The 22,372-nt window shown below is 41.3% G+C and overlaps 1 protein-coding gene across 9 annotated transcripts in view; it reads left to right on the top strand.

Moving 5' to 3' along the window:
• Window positions 1–22,372, top strand: part of OSBPL1A (oxysterol binding protein like 1A) — a 247,289-nt gene that overhangs the window by 112,358 nt on the left and 112,559 nt on the right. For all 9 annotated transcript variants that reach the window (XR_004180037.1, XM_017951628.3, XM_017951626.3 and 6 more), the window contains one exon: window positions 14,601–14,707. Coding sequence is in view for 8 of the 9 variants with exons in the window: in XM_017951628.3 (XP_017807117.1) it covers window positions 14,601–14,707 (107 nt within the window). In the remaining variant the exon portion in view is untranslated. The remainder of the gene's footprint in view (window positions 1–14,600; window positions 14,708–22,372) is intronic.

Below are 22,372 nucleotides of genomic sequence, written 5' to 3'. Positions count from 1 at the left end.
GAGGCACGTGATCACATGAGGTCAGGAGTTCAAGACCAGCCTGGCCAACATTGTGAAACCCTGTCTCTACTAAAAATATAAAAATTAGCCACATGTGGTGGCATGTGCTTGTAACCCCAGCTACTTGGGAGGCTGAGGCAGGAGAATCGCTTGAACCCAGGAGACAGAGGTTGCAGTGAGCCGAGATTGTGCCGGCGCACCCTAGCCTGGGTGACAGAGCAAGACTCTGTCTCTCTCTCTCTCTCACACACACTCACACACACACACACACACACAGAATGTCTTAGGCTTGAATCCTTACTCTTCCACTTACTGACTGTTACTTTGAACAATACTTTTAACTCTTGCGAGTTTCACTGCCCTCATCCCTAAAATAAATAAGTTGATTGTTTTCAGGCCTTGGCCTTTTATGATTCTACAAACGTATATATGATCTTGTCTAGCTGATTATTAATCTTCCTTTCAATAATAACTTTTTATGTCTTCATTCTCTATTATGAGTTATCAGGAGTTGACTATAAATAGCCTACAAGGCCAGGCACAGTGGCTCACACCTGTAATCTTAGCACTTTGGGAGGCCAAGGTGGGTGGATCACCTGAGGTCAGGAGTTCAAGACAAGCATGGTCAACATGGTGAAACCCTGTTTCTACTAAAGATACAAAAATTAGCTGGGCATGGTGGCACATGCCTGTAACCATCTACTCGAGAGGCTGAGGCAGGAGAATTGCTTGAACCCGGAAGGCTGATATTGCAGTGACCTGAGTGCCACTGCACTCCACCCTGGGCGACAGAGGGAGACTGTGTCTCAAAAAAAAAAACAAACAAACAAACAAAAGCCTACAAATCAAACAAGCATTGAGAAAAAGGTGCCTATTCTTGTGTAAATTTAAAAATTATGTTTTCTTAAACTCTTAACAGATGCTTAGACTTCAGCCATGATGCATATATAAATGACTTCACTAAAGTATAAATGATGTAGTTATTTGTGAGTTTATGATTAACTTTTTTTTTTTTTTTCGAGATGGAGTCTTGCTCTGCCTCCCAGGCTGGAGTGCAGTGGTGTGATCTCGCTCACTGCAAGCCCCGCCTTCTGGGTTCATGCCATTCTCTTGCCTCAGCCTCCCGAGTAGCTGGGACTACAGGCACCTGCCACCACACCCGGCTAATTTTTTTTGTATTTTTAGTAGAGATGGGGTTTCACTGTGTTAGCCAGCATGGTCTCCATCTCCTGACCTCATGATCTGCCGGCCTCGGCCTCCCAAAAAGCTGGGATTACAGGCGTGAACCACCACGCCCGGCCATGATTAACTATTTTAATGACATGTTAGTTTCCTTTAGTCGATTCCAAGATTCAGTTTCTATATTTCCAGGGAATGTGAGGAAGTGTTAATATTAGAGTAAATGGACCATAAGTATTCTGTATCTGTCCAAGTGTACCTATGGCATCCCTTTACTTCAGTTGAACCAACATATATTTTTATCAGCAGTGATAGCTTTGGGAAGGACAGTGGTTAGGTTATTTTGATTATTAGTTGCAGGCTGGAATATTATATTACTTAGCACTGTTCATTCTCAATGGCCTATGCCCCTATGCCTGCCTGGGGCTTTTCATGAGCCGCTCCCTCTTCTGGAAGGCTTTTCTCCTGAGTGGCGTAGTCACTCTCTTCCTTCCTTCCCTAGTCCTTTCTTCAAAAGGTGCCTGCACATGGAGACTTTTCCTGGCCTCCTGCGCTGGTTTGCTTCTCCTGGTTCGCTCTGTCCTGCTCTGTGTACTGCAGCCTCAGCCCTGGGGCTTCTTGGCCGTCGGACTTGTGATTGGATTCAGCAAATTGGAGGCTCTGTCCAGATCGTTTCAGGGCTTTATCTTCATTCCCTCCAGCCGGACTGTGGTTCCGCAGTGCTGCCGGGTTCCTCTACCTGGCCACTGTCCTGTTCTAGACTCCAGCTCTTGCTGGGCTTAGCAATACCGTCCTCTCCCCCTGTGCCAGGGTGTTAACTGTGTCCTGCATGGCAGTCTCTATTACTTCAACCCTCCTCACCTTTGCGAGCAATCTCTTTTTCAAATTCTTCTCAGTTCACGTTTTTTCTTTCTTTCTTTCTTCTTCTTCTTCTTCTTTTTTTTTTGAGACAGGTGTCTCTCTCTGTTGCCTAGGCTGAAGGCAGTGGTGAATCTTGGCTCACTGCAATCTCCGCCCCCCAGATTCAAGCGATTCTCCTGCCTCAGCCTACTGAGTAGGTGGGATCACAGGCGCCCGCCACCATGCCCGGCTAACTTTTATATTTTTAGTAGAGATGGAGTTTCACCATGTTGGGCAGGCTAGCCTCGAACTCCTGACCTCAAGTGATCCACCCGCTTCAGCCTTCCAAAGTACTAGGATTACAAGCATGAGCCACTGTGCCTGGACCTCAGTTACCTTTGAGCAGGCCAGCTCTTGCCTGCTGAGACCCTTAGCTGATACCTCATCCTCTGAAGTTCACCTCCCCTCAGCACTTGTTACCCCTCTACCTTGCCGTAGTTTCTCTTTGTTACTTATCAGACTTCCTGTGAGCGTGTGTAGTTGATTGCCTGCCTTTCCCACCAGGATATAAACTTTAGGGCAGGGATTTTTACCTGTTTGCTGATTATCTGTGGTACCTCAACAAAACTTGGCATGTGATGGGGGTCTGTCTCTCCTCTCTCTCTCTCTGGCTGTCTCTCTTTCTCTCTCTCTCTCTGTGTGATGAATGAGTGAATGAAATGAATGTCCTACTTGTCTAGCTTACATTTATACCTTAGATCTCTCAAACTCAGGGAGAAACAAATAATAAATTTCTGTCAAGTTAGTAAATTTGAAGATTGTACAAGTCAAAGAGACCTTTCAGAGACATGAAATAGGGAACAAACCATCAAAACTGTGGCATATTTTGCATTCTTTTGCCAAGAGGGATTCCACAGTTAATGCCACTGATTTTTATATCCTACTCCTCTCCCCTGAATTCTGCCTTTTTTTTTTTTTTCCTGAGGCAAATCTTTGAGTAGTTCTTTCAATGGGGGTCTGTGAGTAGAAGAATTTCTACCTTATCTAAATCTTTATTTCACCCTCACTGGGTTATAGTTATCTTCCACTAGCATTTTGAAGATGCGATTGCAACTTCTTCTGACTTCTGATATTTTCTTTTTTCTTTTTGAGACAGAGTTTCGCCGTTGCCCAGGCTGGAGTGCAGTGGCGCGATCTCGGCTCACTGCAACCTCTGCCTCCTGGGTCCAAGCGATTCTCCTGCCTCAGCCTCCTGAGTAGCTGGGATTACAGGTGCGCCCGCCACTACGCCTGGCTAATTTTTAAATTTTTGGTCTTTTTACGTAGAGACGGGGTTTCACCATGTTGGCCAGGCTGGTCTCGAACTCCTGACCTCAGATGATCCGCCTCAGTCTCCCACAGTGCTGGGATTACAAGTAATCTCTCTGGGTTTTTTTTGTTTTGTTTTGTTTTGTTTCTCTCCCCTCTTGTTACTGCAAAGATTTTCACTTTGTTTTTGGTATTCTGCAGTTTTATTCTGTCTCTGGTTTTGGATTTTGTTGTTCTATAGCTTGCTTGAAACTCTGTTGTTTAATTCAAGGACTCATTTGTTATCTTTAAGTTAGAAAAGTTTTTAGCTATTATGTCTTCCAATTTTACTTCATCATTCTTTATATTCTCTCCTGCCAGAACTCTTAATAGACATATGTTGGGCCTTCTCGTTCTATCCTCCTACCTCATTTCTCATTCCATTTCTTTCTGTTGCATTCTGAGTACTTTTCTCAGATCTATTTTCTAGCTTTAGTTTCTTTCTCAATTTAGTCCGTTTTTCTGTTTAATCTTTTGACTTTCTACTTTCTAATCTTAGTGACTGTATTTTATAATTCTAGAAATTTTAGGCGGTGGTTTTAAAAAGTTGTTATTTTTCCCCATAGCGACATGTTCTTTTACATTACATGCATTTCTAATTTTATTTCTAATAACTTCAGACATATTAATTGAAAGCCTTTTTTTCAGAACGTTTTTATACGTGAAGTTGTTGCACAGCTAAGTCTTTTGTTTCTTCTGCTGAATGTCCATCACAATGGGTCATCACAAGATGGGCTTTATGGAGAGCTCATCTTCAGTGGAGCTTGTGGTTTGTTTGTTTGATTTTGTTTTGTTTTTGTTTTTCCTGCTTCTTGGGTTTGGAGGTGTCCATATAGAGTAGTTTTGTGTGTGTTGCTGTTGAGGCTGTAAAGGTTTCTCTGCTTCTGGGCTACTAGTTTTAAATTTGGATTTCATATCTAGGCATGCTACAAGCTAAGGGCTTCAGTTTCTCAGGTTTCTCACCCAGAGCTCAGGCAAGAAAGTGTTCTTCCCTGCATCCCTGAGCACAAGGGCAGTGTTCTACTCCCACTGTCACTAGGGGTCTGCCCCCTTACCAGGCCTTACCCACTTGATTTGGGAGGCCAAAGCCACATACCTTCCATTCATGTAGCTGCCATTCATTAAAGCCTCATCTATTTTTGTTGTTGTTGTTGTGGTTTTTTGTTTGTTTGTTTTTTGGAGACAGAGTCTCGCTCTGTCGCCCAGGCTGGAGTGCAGTGGCGTGATCTCGGCTCACTGCAAGCTCCACCTCCCGGGTTCAAGCGATTCCCCTGTCTCAGCCTCCCAAGTAGCTGGGACTACAAGCACACACCGCCACACCTGGGTAATACTTTTGTATTTTTAGTAAAGACGGGGTTTTATCATGTCACCCAGGCTGGTTTCAAACTCCTAAGCTCAGGCAATCCATCTGCCTCGGCCTCTGAAAGTGCTGGGATTAACAGGCGTGAGCCACTGTGTCCGACCAGGCTCATCTGTTAATCCTCTGGGTGTATGTTCTGTCTGACACCCACCTCTACGCTTGACCTTACTACCAGGCATCACTGGTTAGGCCTGTTGCATCAGCCTTGCCTTGTGTTTGTTTCTTTCTTTCTAGCCTATCTGGGGATTTTATTCTTTCAAACCCTGCACTATGTTACTTTACCGATTTATTCGGTGTCTTTATGGATTGTGATTGAAGAGATGGTCCCATCAGCCTAGTCTGCCAGGTACCACCAGTGTCCCATGCTCTTTCTAATATAAAACATGTCAATACTCTACAATTTATATTATCTAGTATAAAGCAAACACATATATCCTTTTATGCGTGCGTCCTCGTCGTGGCGTGTAGACAGTCACTAACCTGGCGTAGTTCAACACAGTTTTCCTTTTAATGAATTATTGAAAGTGACATTTTCAGTTTATGGTGGATTTATTGGGATATATCAATATTGTAAGTTGGGGAGCATCTGTATTAACTTATTTGTGCCTAATAACAGCCCTATGCGGTATGCTTGTGCCTGTTTATTGAATGGGATTAACTGAGGCACAGGGAGCTTATATAACTTACTTAAGGTCACAGAGCTTGTAAAAATCAGAGTTAGCATTTGGCTCTGGGCACCCTGGCTCCAGAGTGTGTTCTTAACCAATAAACAGGTTGGCATGGTGGCTCATGCCTGTAATCCCAGCACTTTTGGGAGGCTGAGGTGGCGGATCACCTGCGGTCAGGAGTTCGAGACCAGCCTGCCCAACATGGCGAAACCCCATCTCTACTAAAAAATACAAAAATTAGCCGAATGTTGTGGCATGTGCCTGTAATCCCAGCTACTCGATCCTGAGGCAGGAGAATCACTTAAACCCAGGAGGCAGGGGTGTTACAGTGAGCCAAGATCATGCCATTGCATTGCAGCCTGGGTGACAGAGCCAAACTCCATCTCAAAAAAAAAAAAAAAAAAAAAGAAAAAAGAAAAAACCCAGGAAAAAACAATAAACAGTCTGGAATGAATATCAAGAATTCAGTGTTGACCCCTGAACATTTGAACTAGGAACAAGAGAAGATTTGCAGATTTATAACCAGATCTACAATGTAAGGTAGAATTTGTTGAGGACAATTACATTAGCTTGGCTGTTGTAGTTCAGGTGGTGTTTAAATCTTCATTGTCTTCTATTCAGAAGTTCAAGGGTAGAGTGGGATTGATGTAGAGCAGGAGTTTCCATTCCACAACAAAGAAATCTCCCTTTTTTGCTGTTGTTTTTTTCCTTCTCTTTTCTTGTCCTCGTTCTTTCAGTTCATCACCAAAAATACATCATCAATTCACTCAATTTCCCAAGACCAAATTTTGGAGTCATTGTACTTCCTCTTTCTCCAAATATATTTTGTTGATTAGTTCTCCCATTCAAGTACTAACCAGGCTTGACCCTGCTTAGCTTCCAAGATTAGCTGAAATTGGGTGTGTTCAGGCTATAGATAGTCAGTCCTGTCTCTTCATATCACTCTACTTTGTTTCTCTTCCTATGGCCCCCTACCATTATGCTAAAATAGGCCATAGCCATCTTTCCCATTGATTACCACAACTTCTTGGCTGACCACACTGCCTTCACGCTTTTTTTTTTTTTGAGGCAGAGTCTTGCTCTGTCACCCAGGTGGAGTGCAACGGCCAATCTCAACTCACTGCAACCTCTGCCTCCTGGGTTCAAGTGATTCTCCTGCCCCAACCTCCCAAGAAGCTGGGATTATAGGTACATGCCACCATGCCCAGCTAATTTTTGTATTTTTAGTAGAGACAGTGTTTCACCATGTTGACCAGGCTGCTCTCGAACTTCCGACCTCAGGATCCGCCTGCCTTGGCCTCCAAAAGTGCTGGGATTACAGGTGTGAGCCATGGCACCCAGTCCTGCCTCCACTCTTATGTTCCTTCTTTTACCTCCATGGAATATTCCACAGAGTAGTTAGATGCTTCTGAAACACAAATTGGGATTGTCACATCCTTAACAGAAGCATTCAGTGCCTTAGGGTATAATCTAAACTCTAAGTTGACTGACTTTATGACCTGTGTGTCTACTCACTTCAGCTGCTTCCTCTGTTAGCTATTCCTTCCTTCCTTCCTTCTACACTCTGTGCAGCAACAGTGACCTTTTCTCATGCTTTTGGGTCTTAGCATATGTTGTTTCCAAGGTAGGAAATCACTTTTTCTGGTCTTTTACATGTAGTTTTCAGAAACTTCTCCTTAACTTCTCTAAGACTAGGCTAAATGTTCTTACGTGTTTTCGGATCACCTTGCACTTTCTCTACCATAGCACTAGCCACTCTTTAATGTAATGCTTCCTGTTTCCGTTTCTCTCTCTGAGCAGGCCCAGCCTCCTCAGGTGTTAGAAGGGACAGGAAGAGCAAGCAAAGGTACAGGCCACAACAGTTGCCCCTATTCAGGTGTGTTTGACAGGGCACTGGAGAGCGAGCTTCTGTCTTTGGTCCAAGCTTTCTTCCAGGCAGCAAGATTGAAGAGTCCAATAGGTGAGACAGTGTGGCTATGAGACTAAGTGATTTATTGCTCTCTTTCACTTCCGCCAAAGTCTATTTTATTTTATTTTATTTTAATTTTTGAGACAGAGTCTCTCTGCGTTGCCCAGGCTGGAGTGCAGTGGCATGATCTCAGCTCATTGCAACCTCTGCCTCCCAGTTCAAGCAATTCTCCTGCCTCAGCCTCCCGACTAGCTGGGATTACAGGCAAGTACCACCTCATCCAGCTAATTTTTGTGTTTTTAGTAGAGACAGGGTTTCGCCATGTTGGCCAGGTTGGTCTGGAACCCCTGACCTCAGGTGATCTGCCTGCCTTGGCCTCCCAAAGTGCTGGGATGACAGGTGTGAGCCACCATGCCCAGCCCACTTCTGCCAAAGTCTAGAAGACAGGCAAGCGTCATACCCTGAAGCTCTCTCAAGCACTCAGAGTGGATTAACTCTAATGTGTCATCCAGTTCTGCGCCTTATTCTTTGTGGCACAGACCTTCCCAAGACTCCTCCCTTGACCTTGGCCACAGGTGGCCCTTTCTAGATCATATGTAGCTCAACCCTAGTTACCATTTACTTCATTGACTCTGTTTTTCTCGTAAGGCCATTACCATGAGGTGAGGAACCCATTGGACAATTCAATCAGAAGTGATGCAAATCCAATTATACCCTCTGATGAAGATTTTACTCGGTTTGATTAAAATTAATCTTCCTCATTGCCTCACTTCATTCTCATTTGCAGGAGAGTGCAAAACACATTCTGTAGTTCTGCTGGCTTCTTTCCTGTTTTGTTTGACTCTAGGTCTTTGTGACTTGTACTCTTTTCTAAATTTTTAAATGTAATTATTTTATTTTTTCCAAATAAATATCCCTCTCCTCTTACTCTTCTGAAGTCTCCCTTTGATCAGTGTTATTCTTTCAATAGGAATTGTTTTATTTTCCATTTTCCTTGCTAGACAGCAAGCTCTGTAAAAACACAAAGACTGTCTGTCCTACTTACCCCTTTTTCTCCAGCACCTAGCTGGTGCCTGCCACGCAATTGCCACTCCATAACTGGCAGATGAAAACTTCTCACCTTGCTAGAGTTCTCACTGACCATAATTCTGAAACTATCTTCCCTCAGGACTAGTATTTTTGGCACTCTAGTTAGAAGTGTTTGTTTTATTGGGTTTATATTTAGCAATAAAAAAATGTTCCTTGTTCTTTAAGATCCAACTCAAGTGCAACATCTTTTCATTGAACTATAGATTACTCTAGTCCATAATAACAATGCTCTTCTCTGAAATTTTAATTTTTTTTTTTTTTTTTTTTTTGAGACGGAGTCTTACTCTGTATCCCAGGCTGGAGTGCAGTGGCGTGATCTCTGCTCACTGCAACCTCTGCCTCGTGGGTCCCGGTTCAAGCAATTCCCCTGCCTCGGTCTCCTGAGTAGCTGGATTACAGGCATGCGCCACCATGCCCAGCTATTTTTTTGTGTGTGTTTTTAGTAGAGACAGGGTTTCACCATGTTGGCCAGGATGATCTTGAACTCCTGACCTCGTGATCCGCCCGCCTTGGCCTCCCAAAGTGCTGGGATTACAGACATGAGCCACCGTGCCCGGCCTCTGAAATGTTAATGTTTTTTAAAAGCATGCACAATTTGCTAGTTATGTCTCACAACATCCCTGATATTATCTTTTTTATTAGTCATTTAATACATGGCACTTTGAGCTATATATTTTATATCCTCCAGTATAATGAATGTAAATTATATAGATGTAGATATATAGATAAAATGATCAGAGGTACTTCTTCAGTGGATGATTGTATTCAAGGTAGTCATTTTAATTTCAACAAAAAATAGATTTATATTTTTATGTCTTTCAGCATGACCTCTTTTGATATTTTTCAAGTTATAGTTTTATGGAGTAGAAGTTTCTAGAAGATTAGTTGATTTTTATGTGCAAACATTGTTTCCCTGTTTTGAAAAGAGTACTGATTTTCATTGAAGCATTTATATAATTCCAATCTGATATGAAAGTCCATTTTATGTATTTTTTGAGACGGAGTCTTGCTCTGTGACCCAGGCTGGAGTGCAGTGGCGCGACCTTGGCTCACTGCAGCCTCTGCCTCCTGGGTTCAAGTGATTCTCCTGCCTCAGCCTCCTGGGTAGCTGGGAGTACAGGCGCACACTACAATGCCCGGCTAATTTTTGTATTTGTAGTGGACACGAGGTTTCACTATGTTAGCCAGGCTGGTCTCGAATTCCTGACCTCAGGTGATCCGCACACCTCGGCCTCCCAAAGTGCTGGGATTACAGGTGTGAGCCACCATGCCCCACCTTGAAAGTCCATTTTAAAATGGACTTTGCTCATTCGGGTTAGATCAGGTCTTTCATGTATAAAGTCATTATGTATTGCATTTTTTTACACCACAGAAGAGAAATCATCCCATTTTGTTGTTATTTTCTGTATTTTCTCTGATCTTTAGCTTTGTCACTAGATTTTGTAGTTTTTGGACTATTTAGTCTCTCTCCTGTTTGTGTTTGATTATTAAAACAAGCCACATACATATTCAAGGCAGCACCATTACCAGAAGGGCACGGATGGGGAAATAAAATGACTTCATCCAGTTTTTTTCTTTTAAATACTTGTCCCAAATGATAGAAATACTTCAGTTAAATGTTCAAAAAACAGGCAAATATATATATATGTATACGCCTTTTTTTTTCTTTTTGAGACGAAGTCTCGCTCTGTCACCCAGGCTGGAGTACAGTGGCGCTATCTCAGCTCACCTCAAGCTCCGCCTCCTGGGTTCACGCCATTCTCCTGCCTCAGCCTCCCGAGTAGCTGGGACTACAGGCGCCCACCACCACGCTTGGCTAATTGTTTTGTATTTTTAGTACAGACAAGGTTTCACCGTGTTAGCCAGGATGGTCTGTATCTCCTGACCTCGTGATCTGCCCGCCTCGGCCTCCCAAAGTCCTGGGATTACAGGCGTGAGCCACCGCGCCTGGCTGCAAAATATATTTTCTTGTGCCACAAGTAAAAAACAAAATGTAGTTAAAAATTACTTATTTCTCAATCTGCCCTAATTAACCAACCCATAGTAATATAAATGAAAAAGTTTTCATTTCACATTTTTAAACTAAAGAACCATAATTATTTTAAGGTAAAATATCATAACTTGAAGCTATTTGGATTCAGATTATATTTTACATTAAAAGAATTATGGTAGCAACGTGTGGAATGAGATATTTTATTAGTTTTCTTACTCATTTAATAAATATTTGAGAGGTTTTATTTGGGCAAAGCTTGGTGTTTGGATGGAGATAAGGAGGTTGAGAGTTTATAGAGGGTGGCAGAGAGACAACATACGTACAATGCCTCATGCCCCTATGACAAGTGGGTGTGGCCGCTGTTGGAGTCCAGGAGCAGCTACTGTCATGTCCCATGGTGATATTTTGTTGTTGTTTTTAGAGACAGGGTCTTGCTCTGTCGCACAGGCTGAAGTGCAGTGGTGTGGTCATAGCTCATTGCAACCTTGAACTCCTGGGCTCAAGTGATCCTCCTGCCTTGACCTCTCAAAGTGTTGGCATTACAGGCATGAGCCACTGCACCCAGTCTCCGCAGTGATATTTAAGGAAGGCTTCCTGGGGGAGAACGGCATTTGAACTAGGCCTTGAAAGAAAATAATTTTTTTTTTTTTTTGTCAAGTAGGGAAACTTCTGAATATGGATAATTATTTCCAATGTTCAAGTAAGATTTCAGTATTCAGCATTCAACATCCAGTATTCAACAGTATTTTGAAGACTGTTTTTAGGTAAACAAACATTTCCAGGAGAACAATCTGGCTGAAACAAATTTAGTTTATTGAGCATCTTAAATGTTAGGCTAAGGAAATGTGGACTTTTTTTTTACACTAGGATAACAGTGGAGGTTGTCTGTACAAGGGGTTAATTTGTTCACATAAAGAAACAAGTGTCTTCCCACTGTTTTAAAAATGTACCCAATTAAAAATTGTTCAGTGTAATCATGAAAAACGACAGATTGTGAGCTTTTTATGTCTCTAAAGTTAAGCTTTTCCAATATGATCTTCTCACAGCTTTCATGACTTTAAAAACATTTTTAGTACAAAAAATAATGTTTTTCCTGAAAATCAACAGCATCAAATTCTTATAGCAGGCCAAATAAGGCAACATACTGGCCTTTTTGCATTTATTCATGACAGTTTAGTCTCTAAATATTAACCAGCTAAAACATATTTGCAGTGATTCCCAGTTGGTCACTTTTCTAGAAGCTTAGTGATTTTAATTTTTTAAAATTAACCTTATGTAAACATCATTCTATAAGAAGCGTGCCAGTGTGAGTTGAATGGACCCTGATGTGCTGCACTGCAGTGTGGCATACGGCAAGGTTCAGCAATTCTTAAACTGTTCCACTGTGGAAGTTCACTTCAAAAATCTTGTTTTAACACTAGATTGTCAGAGAAATGAGGTAACATTTAACTCTTTTGGACAAAAGAATTCGACACTCTCTTAATGGTGGATTCTTATGAAAACCTCTTTTTATATATATATATATATGTACGCATACATATATTTGGAATATTTTTTGAAACCTTGCAGAACCAGTATTGTCAAACATTTGTAAGTATTCCTAAGCATGTATTTGGACAATTAATGTTTCTTCATGTTAACAAGTATCTAAAGTTTATGAACTATCTAAAACAGACAAAAACAGGATGATTAAGCTTATGATGGTGTTTAGTAAAAGAACTATATCTATGAATGGTTATGCTTCTATTTTCCTGTCATTTATGCCCTGAAAGTGGAAAATTACTAGATTACCCAGAAAATTTATGGAAGGCATAGGCTGTGTCTGTTTCTTCTGGTACATCTCCTCAGTACTTGGTCCACAGTTCGTGTTGCGACATCTGTTCAGGCACTATTTAAGTCATATGGCACCTAGCATATGGTACTCTCTTTTGCTATTTAGCAACTAAGTAGAGAATAAATCTTCACAATGTGTATCAGAGGTTCAAAATGGAAAATAAAGTCTGTAAAGTCAAATTTGTTTTAGAATATGGTAGTTTTCAATTAGTTGGGCTTTATTAAAGAAGCTAACAAGAGAAAACTATTCTGTAAGATGTATTTTGTAAGACGTAAACTATGGTAAAATATCATTTGGCCTTCATATCCGTGTGTGTGTGTGTGTGTGTGTGTGTGTATAAATATTATATATATTTTTTTGAGACGGAGTCTCACTCTGTCTCCCAGGCTGGAGTGCAGTGGCACCATCTCTGCTCACTGCAACCTCCGCCTCCCGGGTTGAAGCGATTCTCCTGCCTCAGTTTCCCAAGTGGCTGGGATTACAGGCGCCCACCACCATGCCCAGCTAATTTTTGTATTTTTAGTAGAGATGGGGTTTCACCATGTTGGCCATACTGGTCTTGAACAGTAGTATAGAAAACTTGAACTCCTGGGCTCAAGTGATTCTCCTGCCTCAGCCTCCCAAGTAGCTGAGACTATAGGTGCACACTACCATGCCCAGCTAATTTTTAAATTTTTTGTAGAGATGAAGCCTTACTTCTTTGCTCAGGCTAGTCTTGAAATCCTGGCCTCAAGTGATCCTTTTACCTTGGCCTCTCAAAGTGCTGGGGTTACACACATAAGCCACCGTGCCTCACCCTAGCTGTAATCTTGTGTCTTTTAACAAATCTTGTTCTGTCCTCACCTTTTAGTTATTTTTTGATGAAAAGACTTCTTAAATGTTAAGATTTTTATCTGACGGCAGGGACAGATTTAAAGTATCTTAATGTATAATTAACAAAATATCAGAAACCATTTCAACTAAGTACATTTATTTTGCATTAATCTGGACATAATACTTTACTTGTTTTTAAGTGATATATATATACTTTGGACCTTCCTCTTGTCAATATTTTGTTTTTGTTTTTTATTTTTAATGAGTAAATGGGTTAAGGTTTTCTTTAGAGGACCAGGGCATATACTGATACTACCATTTCTTTATTCCCAACTTAAACATATACTCAATGGTACTGGACCTTCATAGGAACACATTTTTGAGAGTGAAAAGACCTACTTATGCCAAACAGTGATTCAAATAGGAAGTAGAGTTAATGCTGTTTTCAGATATGTTAACCACCATGCTAACTACAGAATTATTTTTGTTTCTTTTTAGTACTTGCTTTTGAATAAAATTACTTATCTACAAAGGAAATGTTAATGTTTTATAAGGAGTGCTGTCCTTCTTGTCAGTTGTTTTTCTTAAACATTACGTTGTTATTTAATTCCTATAAACTTTTTTTTTTTGTCTTGGTGCTTCTTGTAGGGCAGTGCTCCCCAACTTTTTTGGCACCAGGGACTGGTTTTGTGGAATACAGTGTTTCCATGGACTCGGGGGTAAGGGTGGGAGTGGGGCTGGGGAGATGGTTTTGGGCTCAAACTGTTCTACCTCAGATCATTAGGCATTAGATTCTCATAAGGAGCCCGCGACCTAAATCCCTCATATACACAGTTCGCAATAGGGTTCGTGCTCTGGTGAGAATCTAATGCCACCACTGATCTGACACGAGGCAGAGCTCAGGTGGTGATGCTCACTCACCCTCCGCTCACCTCTTGCTGTGTTGCCAGGTTCCTAGCAGGACCACAGACCAGTACTGGTCTGCAGCCCAGGTTTGGGGACTCCTGTTTTAGGGTATAGACCTTTCTAGGATAAGGCTTCATTCTTTCTTTTTCTGTACCAATTTATGTGCCCTAAATAAAGTGTGTGCTTAATAATGAGGCCCAAGAAATACATGAGGCTGGGCTCAGTGGCTCACGCCTGTAATCCCAGCACTTTGGGAGGCCGAGGTGGGAGGATCATCTGAGGTCAGGAGTTCGAGACCAGCCTGGCCAATGCTGCGAAACCCCATCTCTACTGAAAATACAAAAAAAAAATTAGCCAGGCATGATAGCGTGTGCCTGTAGTCCCATCTACTCTGAAGGCTGAGGCAAGAAAATCTGTTGAACCCAGGAGGTGGAGTTACGATAAGCCGAGATTACTCCACTGTACTCCAGCCTGGGCAACAGAGTGAGCTCCATCTCAAGGAGAAAAAAAAAGAAAGAAAGAAAGAAAATAAACATATATGTTTTGCTTAAGATAGCTAGATGGAAAGATGAGGTTAATAGATATAAGAGTATTTTTGTGGTCTTAGTTAACCTTAAGATTCCTTAAAATCCCACTCACTGTATTTATTCTTTTATTTATAGAAATGCTTCCATCATTTCTTCAGAAAGTTGAAGTTGTCTCAGAAGCTTCTAGAGAAACTTGTGTAGCTTTGAGTGATTGCCTTAATCTCTTCACTAAACAAGAAAGGGTAGGTAGCTCAGAACTGAATTTGTAAAATGATTGTTTGGATGTTGCATGCATGGTTGTCCATGAAGTCATTGCTTTCAAATTGTTCGAAGGTAGGAAAATATTAGTATTGACAAAGGAAAGCTTCATTTGTCACCAAAATTTAGAACTTATTTATTATTGATTAAGCAGGATGAAATAACTTGTGTTCATATCTTTTGAATTTGTTGATGTAGCCATATTTAATAAGTATACTTAAAGTTGATCAACTCAGGATTGTTGTGACACTTCAATAACAGAGATGTGAAAATATTCTAGAAACGGAAGGTCTTTACATTTAAAAAATACTTTTATTTAGGAAATAGAGTACTATCATACTTACCTAAGTAAACTAAGCTCAATGGATTAAATATTTTTTGTGTTCTTTCCCCTCACTCTCTTACCCTTCAACAGTTTGCCATTTGCTTTTCTAAATATGAGTAAGGGCTGAGCATGGTGGATCATGCCTGTAATTCCAGCATTTTGGGAGGCTGAGGCGGGCAGATCACCTGAAGTCAGGAGTTCGAGACCAGCCTGTCCAACATGATGAAACCCCGTCTCTACCAAAAAATACAAAAATTAGGCCAGGTGCGGTGGCTCACACCTGTAATCTTAACACTTTGGAAGGCTGAGGCAAGCAATCACTTGAGGTCAGGAGTTCGACACCAGTCTGGCCAACATGATGAAACCCCATCTCTACTAAAAATACAAAAATTAGCCAGGCGTGGTGGTGCACACCTGTAATCCAGCTACTTGGGAGGCTGAGGCACGAGAATCAGTTGAGCCTGGGAGGCAGAGGTTGCAGTAAGCTGAGATTGCACCACTGCACTCCAGCCTGGGTGATGGAGTAGACTCTGTCTCAAAAAAAAAATTAGCCAGAGAATCGCTTGAACCCGGGAGGTGGAGGCTGCAGTGAGCCGAGATCGCGCTACTGTACTCCAGCCTGGGTGACAGAGTGATACCCTGTTTCAAAAAACAAAAAAAAAAAAGAAAACCAAATGTGAGTAAGAGTGGTATGTTGTATGCTGAGCTATTAGTGATTCTTTTTCAAAGGATTGAAAAGTTACAAAGATGTGTTTTAGTTGCCAGAATTAGGATTTTTCTTGTTTTGTTGTTTTTCCCCTCATTTTTATGATTTCAATGTAAGTCAAGTGTCAATAGGCTTTCTTTTCTATTTTGTTAATTTTTATATGTATGTCTAATCTTCAGTATTTTAGATTAAGATACCAAATTTCTTATTGTTTTAGTTTACTTGTACCTTTTGGTTAGAGATTAGGTTTCAGTAAAAAGAGAGATGAAATTGCTTTTATATATTTTCCTCTAATAAGTAAAGATCTAAAATTTTATTTCCTCATGATTAGAAAGGGATCCTTATGAATTTATATACAATTTCACAGGGTCTCACTGTGTTGCCAAGGCTGGAGTGCAGTGGCACAGTCATGGCTCACTGCAGCCTCTGCCTCCTGGGCTCAAGTGATCCTCCCACCTCAGCCTCACAAGTAGCTGGGACTACTGGCCTGCACCATGACGCCCAGCTAATTTTTGCTTTTTTTTTTTTTTTTTTTTTTTTAAGACATGGGCCTTTCTATGTTGCCCAGGTTGGTCTTGAACTCCTGGATGCAAGCCATTTGCCCACTCGGCCTCTCAAAGTGCTAGGATTACAGGCATGAGCCACCATGGCGAGCATATACAAATTTTTAAATGCTGTGTTTGCTGTATGTAGCACCAATTCCACATATTAATTTATTTGGAAAATAAGACAAATATGGAAATAATAATCATTTAAAACAAACTTACCAAAAGTCTTTTAATAGAATTATATTAACTATCACAGGAAAACATAATTGTTCATTAAACATTTCAAATGGCTGATTTTTTAATACTGTTTGAAAATATCCCTCCTCAGCACTTCTATTTTTGGTGGTTTGCAAATTTCATGTGCAAGTTTATTTAAATTACAGATGATTTAGTGTTCTAAATAAATCTGACCAGGATGGTTGCATTCAGAATATCTTTGAAATTAAAAAAATATGGTATCATAGGATTCATGACATATTTAGTACATTGTAAAACCACATTTCACTCACGTCTCTTATGTGGTACCTAATGGATGTATCGATAGCTTTTTTGTTCTAGAGATGTATGGTTTTAAGGCTGAACATTAGACTGGAAGTAACATGTTATGTTGGTGCATGTTTAATTTCTGAAGCAATCAACCTATTCTATTTTTTAAACTATCTGCTTAAAAAATAGCCTAATTCTCTTTGTAAAAATCTAGATGTGCAAGAGTGTTAACCTAAAGTTTAGGCTAACTGACCTCTTTTAGCCTCTTAAATTTATCATGAGGATTAAATAAGATAATGTAAGCAAAATACTTAGCATAGTACCAGACACAAAGTAAGCCCTGAATAAAAGTTAACAGTTATCTCAAGATCTTAACTAATTAACATTTGTAGCCTCTCTTTTCTGATAGTATCTTGGAGCTTTTATGTGTATAACATTGGATTTACCTTGTTTTGGGAGGAAGTAGCATTGTCTAAAGAACTTTTTTTTGACCACTATCATTGGAATGATCCTGTTGTGTTTCCATCCTTGTTATTTAAATGACACGGCTACTTCACTTCTCTGAACCTTGTGTTCATCTTTTAAATAAGGGAAACCATGTAGCAAGCTTTTAGAAGCACTGGTCTGAAAGTCTGATGGACCCGTTTTAAATCTCAGTCTTTCTCTAACTTTTCTCCAACTGTGGGACAAGCTTCTGTAAAATGAAAATAAACACCTCAGAGTTGGGTGTGGGCATCAACTCTATGTAGATGAATGATACATATATAGAGTATGTTAGCATAGTGCGTGGAACACAGTATTCTGTTTAGTAACTAGCATTTCATGTTTCAAACTTTTGGAATATATTTAAGATATCTTCTGAGTAATTATATGAAATGTCAACTCCATGAAACACTTAGAATCCATGGATTTCCTTCTCAACAATAAGATAAACAGTGAGAAGGCACTGCAAAATATTTGAAAGGTAAGTGGCATTTCTAAAGTTAGTCTTTCAAATGCATAAGGATTACAACATAGGAATTTAATAGCGTAATCGAGGTCAGAGTGGTGTAATTATGTGCTGTAATACCTTATTTATCTGGCATTATAAATTACATTTCTCTTATCTGGAAATTTTGTTAAAAGAGCAGACATAAGCTTTGAAGACCTACAGACTTGGCTCTAATTCCTGGCTCTGCTATTGACTCTCTTTGACTCGGTTTTAAAATACAATCTCCTATTTAACATGGTGACTAACCAAAGGGATTGTTTTGAAGAGTAAATGCAATCATATTGGTAAAACACCTCTGTGGGGACTGGCACAAAACAGGGATCCAGTAGATGTAAGTGACCCCAGCCCCCACAGCAGCAACGCTGTTTTTATTCTAGTCTTTTTTGATGGCTGTTATTCTAAATGTTCCACATTTACTTCTTAATCTAAAATTTTACAACTTAATTTTATGTTTCTTTCATTTTTTTTTTTTTACAAGCCCTTGTCAGGCCATAATTTTACATTTTCTAGGTGTCTCGAGATTGGCCTTTTGTATGTCAATAATTACTCTGTGCCTTAATACAGAGATGCCCTCAGGGGATAATGTTTATATGAGTCTGTGTTTTTCTACTAAATGGCCTGGTCCTGCCAATGCTTTTTGAGCTCTTGTTTGCTCTTTATAGGTTTTTAAAAATTACCTCTCTTGATTTTTCAAATTAACTGTGTACCTGCCTCTAGCAGTGGAATACTGATGCCTTCTGATTTACTCTTTCTAATCTCCTATTTATTAAAAAGAAAACCAGATAACCAAACTCCATCAAATTATGTCCAGTCAGAGTAAAGTGGCTCTCTATGAGAATCTTGGGGGGTTACAGTGTGTGCAGGCCTTTGTGCCTTCTATTTCTGTGGTACGTGGGGGTTTTTTTTGCTTATTTGAGGATGTACTGATATGACCTACATAATCGAGGTTTTCATAGGAGCTGTAAATAAATGAGGCATTATTGTAGGAAGATTTTATTTGTAAGTAAAACTGCTACAGCCTAGTGGCTCATGCCTGTAATCCCAGCACTTTGGGAGGCTGAGGGGGGATGGATCACCTGAGGTCAGGAGTTCGAGACCAGCCTGGCTAACATGGTGAAACCCCGTTTCTACTAAAAATACAAAAAATTAGCCGGGTGTGGTGGTATGCGCCTGTAATCCCAGCTACTCAGGAGGCTGAGGCAGGAGAATCTGTTGAACTCGGGAGGCAGAGGTTGCAGTGAGCCGAGATTGGGCCATTGCACTCCAGCTTGGGCAACAAGAGCAAAACTCTGTCTCAACAAAACAAAAAACAAACAAAAAAACTGCTTATGCTGTTGAGAAAATGGCAATATATAAAATACTTTGTAAAGTTTGTGGTTGATCTACCGAAGAAAAACCTAGATACTGTTTTTAGGGTGGTTTTCTTGGAAACGGTATAATAGAATGTGAATGCTGGGTCTTTCTTAGCCTGGTCTGAGAGTTCCATTCAAAATGCCAGAAACTGGTTTCTGGAATTATATTTGTTTCATAGTTTTCCTTGCCAGAGGATGCCCCCCTCATTTTGTGTACTATTGAGCTTCCTTGATGTTAGTCATACCAATTTTTCCAAGGTAAGAACTGCCCATTTAAAGTTAGTATAAGCTCACTTATCAAGTGTTTTATTCATATTTCATGTTAAATCTCCTGACTGCTGAAGAGCTGTGACCCAACTGTATGCCTGGAATAAGAGTGGTGCCAGCCAGGCATGGTGGCTCATGCCTGTAATCCCAGCACTTTGGGAGGCTGAGGCAGGTGGATCACCCTAGGTTAGGAGTTCGAGACCAATCTGACCAACATGGTGAAACCTTGTCTCTACTGAAAATGCAAAAAATTAGCCGGGCGTGGTGGCAGGCCCCTTGTAATCCCAGCTACTTGGGAGGCTGAGGCAGGAGAATCACTTGAACCCAGTCACTTGAACCCAGGAGGCAGAGATTGCAGTAAGCCGAGATTGCACCGTTGCCCTCCAGCCTGGGCAACAGAGCGAGACTCTGTCTCAAGAGGAAAAAAAAAGAGAGTGGGATTAATTTTGTGGTATAATAGAAAGATTCAGACCCTACATTGGAACTGTCTGAAGGGTTGGAATTCTGTACTGCTTCTTTGGACCGGACACTGCTATCTTTGAAGAGAAATCATGCGTTCATATGGACTTACAGCTCTACAAAGTCATGATCTCTTCCATTCATTTCATTTCCTGTGCTGTCGGGCAGTCCTGTAGTCATTTTGTGACCCTGATATCTTTTGTTTCCTAATGTTCTTAACAGCTTTTTTGGGCCTGCACCCCTCTCTGGCCCTCTGTCTCTGTAGTCCTCTCAGATCTCTTTCCACTCTGAGCAGAATTCCTTTGTTAAACATGAGGAAGTCACTGTATATGGCTCCACTCCCTACCACCCTTCACTCCAGTTTTTATCTGCATCTGCTCTTATCCTTTCTTCTTGCCTTTTGCTGGAGGCATCTGTCTCCTTACATTCTGCTTCTCTGGGGACCTTGCTTCAAAAAATAGCTCCTCTCTTTGGAATTCTCTACCCCCTTATTTATAGCTTTTGTCTATCTCCCTGCATCCTTTTCCAATTCCAATTTTGAAAATGTGATACTTTCTGTTTCTACTTCTTAATTTTCAGCAAGTCCACCGAAACTGTTCTTCCCAGTATTTCCTTACTGTTAAACCAGAGGACATTTAAAAATTGTCTTGCTTGTCCTCTGAAGGGCCTGGCATGTGACTACTTCCTGTTTTTTGGAATTCCGCTGTGGCTTCCACAGTGCCACCTCTTTTGGCTTCTCCTTCCTCAGTAGCAGCTCCCTCTCAGTCACCTTTTTTTTTTGTCTTTTGAGATGGAGTCTTACTCTGTTGCCCAGGCTGGAGTGCAGTGGCGCCATCTTGGCTCACTGCAACTTCAGCCTCCCGGGTTCAAGCGATTCTCCTGCCTCAGCCTCCTGAGTAGCTGGGATTACAGGTGCATGCCACCACACCCAGCTAATTTTTTGTATTTTAGTAGAGATGGGGTTTCACCATGTTAACCACGCTGGTCTCAAACTCCTGACCCGAAGTGATACACCCGCCTTGGCCTCCCAAAGTGCTATGATTACAGGCATGAGCCACCACACCTGGCCTCAGTCACCTTCCAAAGCATTTTTCATCTGCCTATGTATTAAATGTTAGTATTCCCTAGGTTTCTGTGAGTGACCTTCTTACTCTTCACATTCTCCCTGGATGATCTCACCCACTCCTTTAACTAGAATTTCCTGAGGACTCAGATGTCTCCATTTCAGACTTCTCCTGAGTTGTGATCTAGTATATCCAGCTGCCTTTTGAACATTTACATATGCTTACATCAGAAGCATTTCAAAACCAATGTGTCTTAAACTGAGTTATCCATTCAACTCATAGACTTGCACCACCCATTCAGTAATTCAGGCCAGGATCATGGGAACTGGCTTTGGTTCATCCTCCTCCTTCCTCCCTATCTTGATTCAAGTCCTGTCAATTTTTTTTTTTTTTTTTTTTTTTTCTGAGACGGAGTCTCGCTCTATCGCCCAGGCTGGAGTGCTGTGGCCGGATCTCAGCTCACTGCAAGCTCCGCCTCCCGGGTTCCCGCCATTCTCCTGCCTCAGCCTCCCGAGTAGCTGGGACTACAGGCGCCCGCCACCTCGCCCGGCTAGTTTTTTGTATTTTTTAGTAGAGACGGGGTTTCACCGTGTTAGCCAGGATGGTCTCGATCTCCTGACCTCGTGATCTGCCCGTCTCGGCCTCCCAAAGTGCTGGGATTACAGGCTTGAGCCACCGCGCCCGGCCTAATTTTTTTTTTTTTTTTTTAAGAAGGAGTCTTGCTCTGTTGCCCAGGCTGGAGTGCAGTGGCACAATCTTGGCTCACTGCAACCTCTGCCTCCTGGGTTTCAGCAATTCTCCTGCCTCAGCCCCCCGAGTAGCTGGGATTACAGGCACACACCACCACACCCAGCTAATTTTTGTATTTTAGTAGAGACAGGGTTTCACCATGTTGGCCAGGCTGGTCTAGAACTCCTGACCTCAAGCAATCTGCCTGTCTCAGCCTCTCAATGTGCTGGGATTATAGGTGTGAGCCACCGCACCCAGCCCAGTGTGATTTTTTTATGTCTTGGTTGCCTATCTCCCTTTGCTCTGCCTTCCCCGACTCCAGCATACTGTTCCCCATTGCTGTTCTGTGAGATAAATTCTCAAGGTTGCTCTGTTGGATGACTGTAACCATTTCCTCATCGAGGCTCCACCCTTTAAAACTAGGTGAGGTGTCCCTGCTGCTCCATGAGTTTCTGGCTGTCATAGCATTTATCACATTGTATCATTATATATTCACAAACTGGAGCTCCCTAAGGAAGCAACTGTATCTTAGTTATTTTTGTAGCATGGTACTTGGCATGTGGTAGATGGTGAATAAATATTCGAATGAATGAATAATGAATGTACAAAGGAAAAGATTCAGGCTTTGGGATCAGACCAATCTGGATCTAAACTCTGCTACCTCAACCTTGAACAAATGAATATATGTTTAGGAATTCTGTTTCCACATCTGAAATTGAGCG

Source organism: Papio anubis, chromosome 19 (assembly GCF_008728515.1).
Source record: "Papio anubis isolate 15944 chromosome 19, Panubis1.0, whole genome shotgun sequence".
Taxonomy (NCBI): Eukaryota; Metazoa; Chordata; class Mammalia; order Primates; family Cercopithecidae; genus Papio; species Papio anubis.
This window is presented reverse-complemented; position numbering and strand designations above follow the sequence as displayed.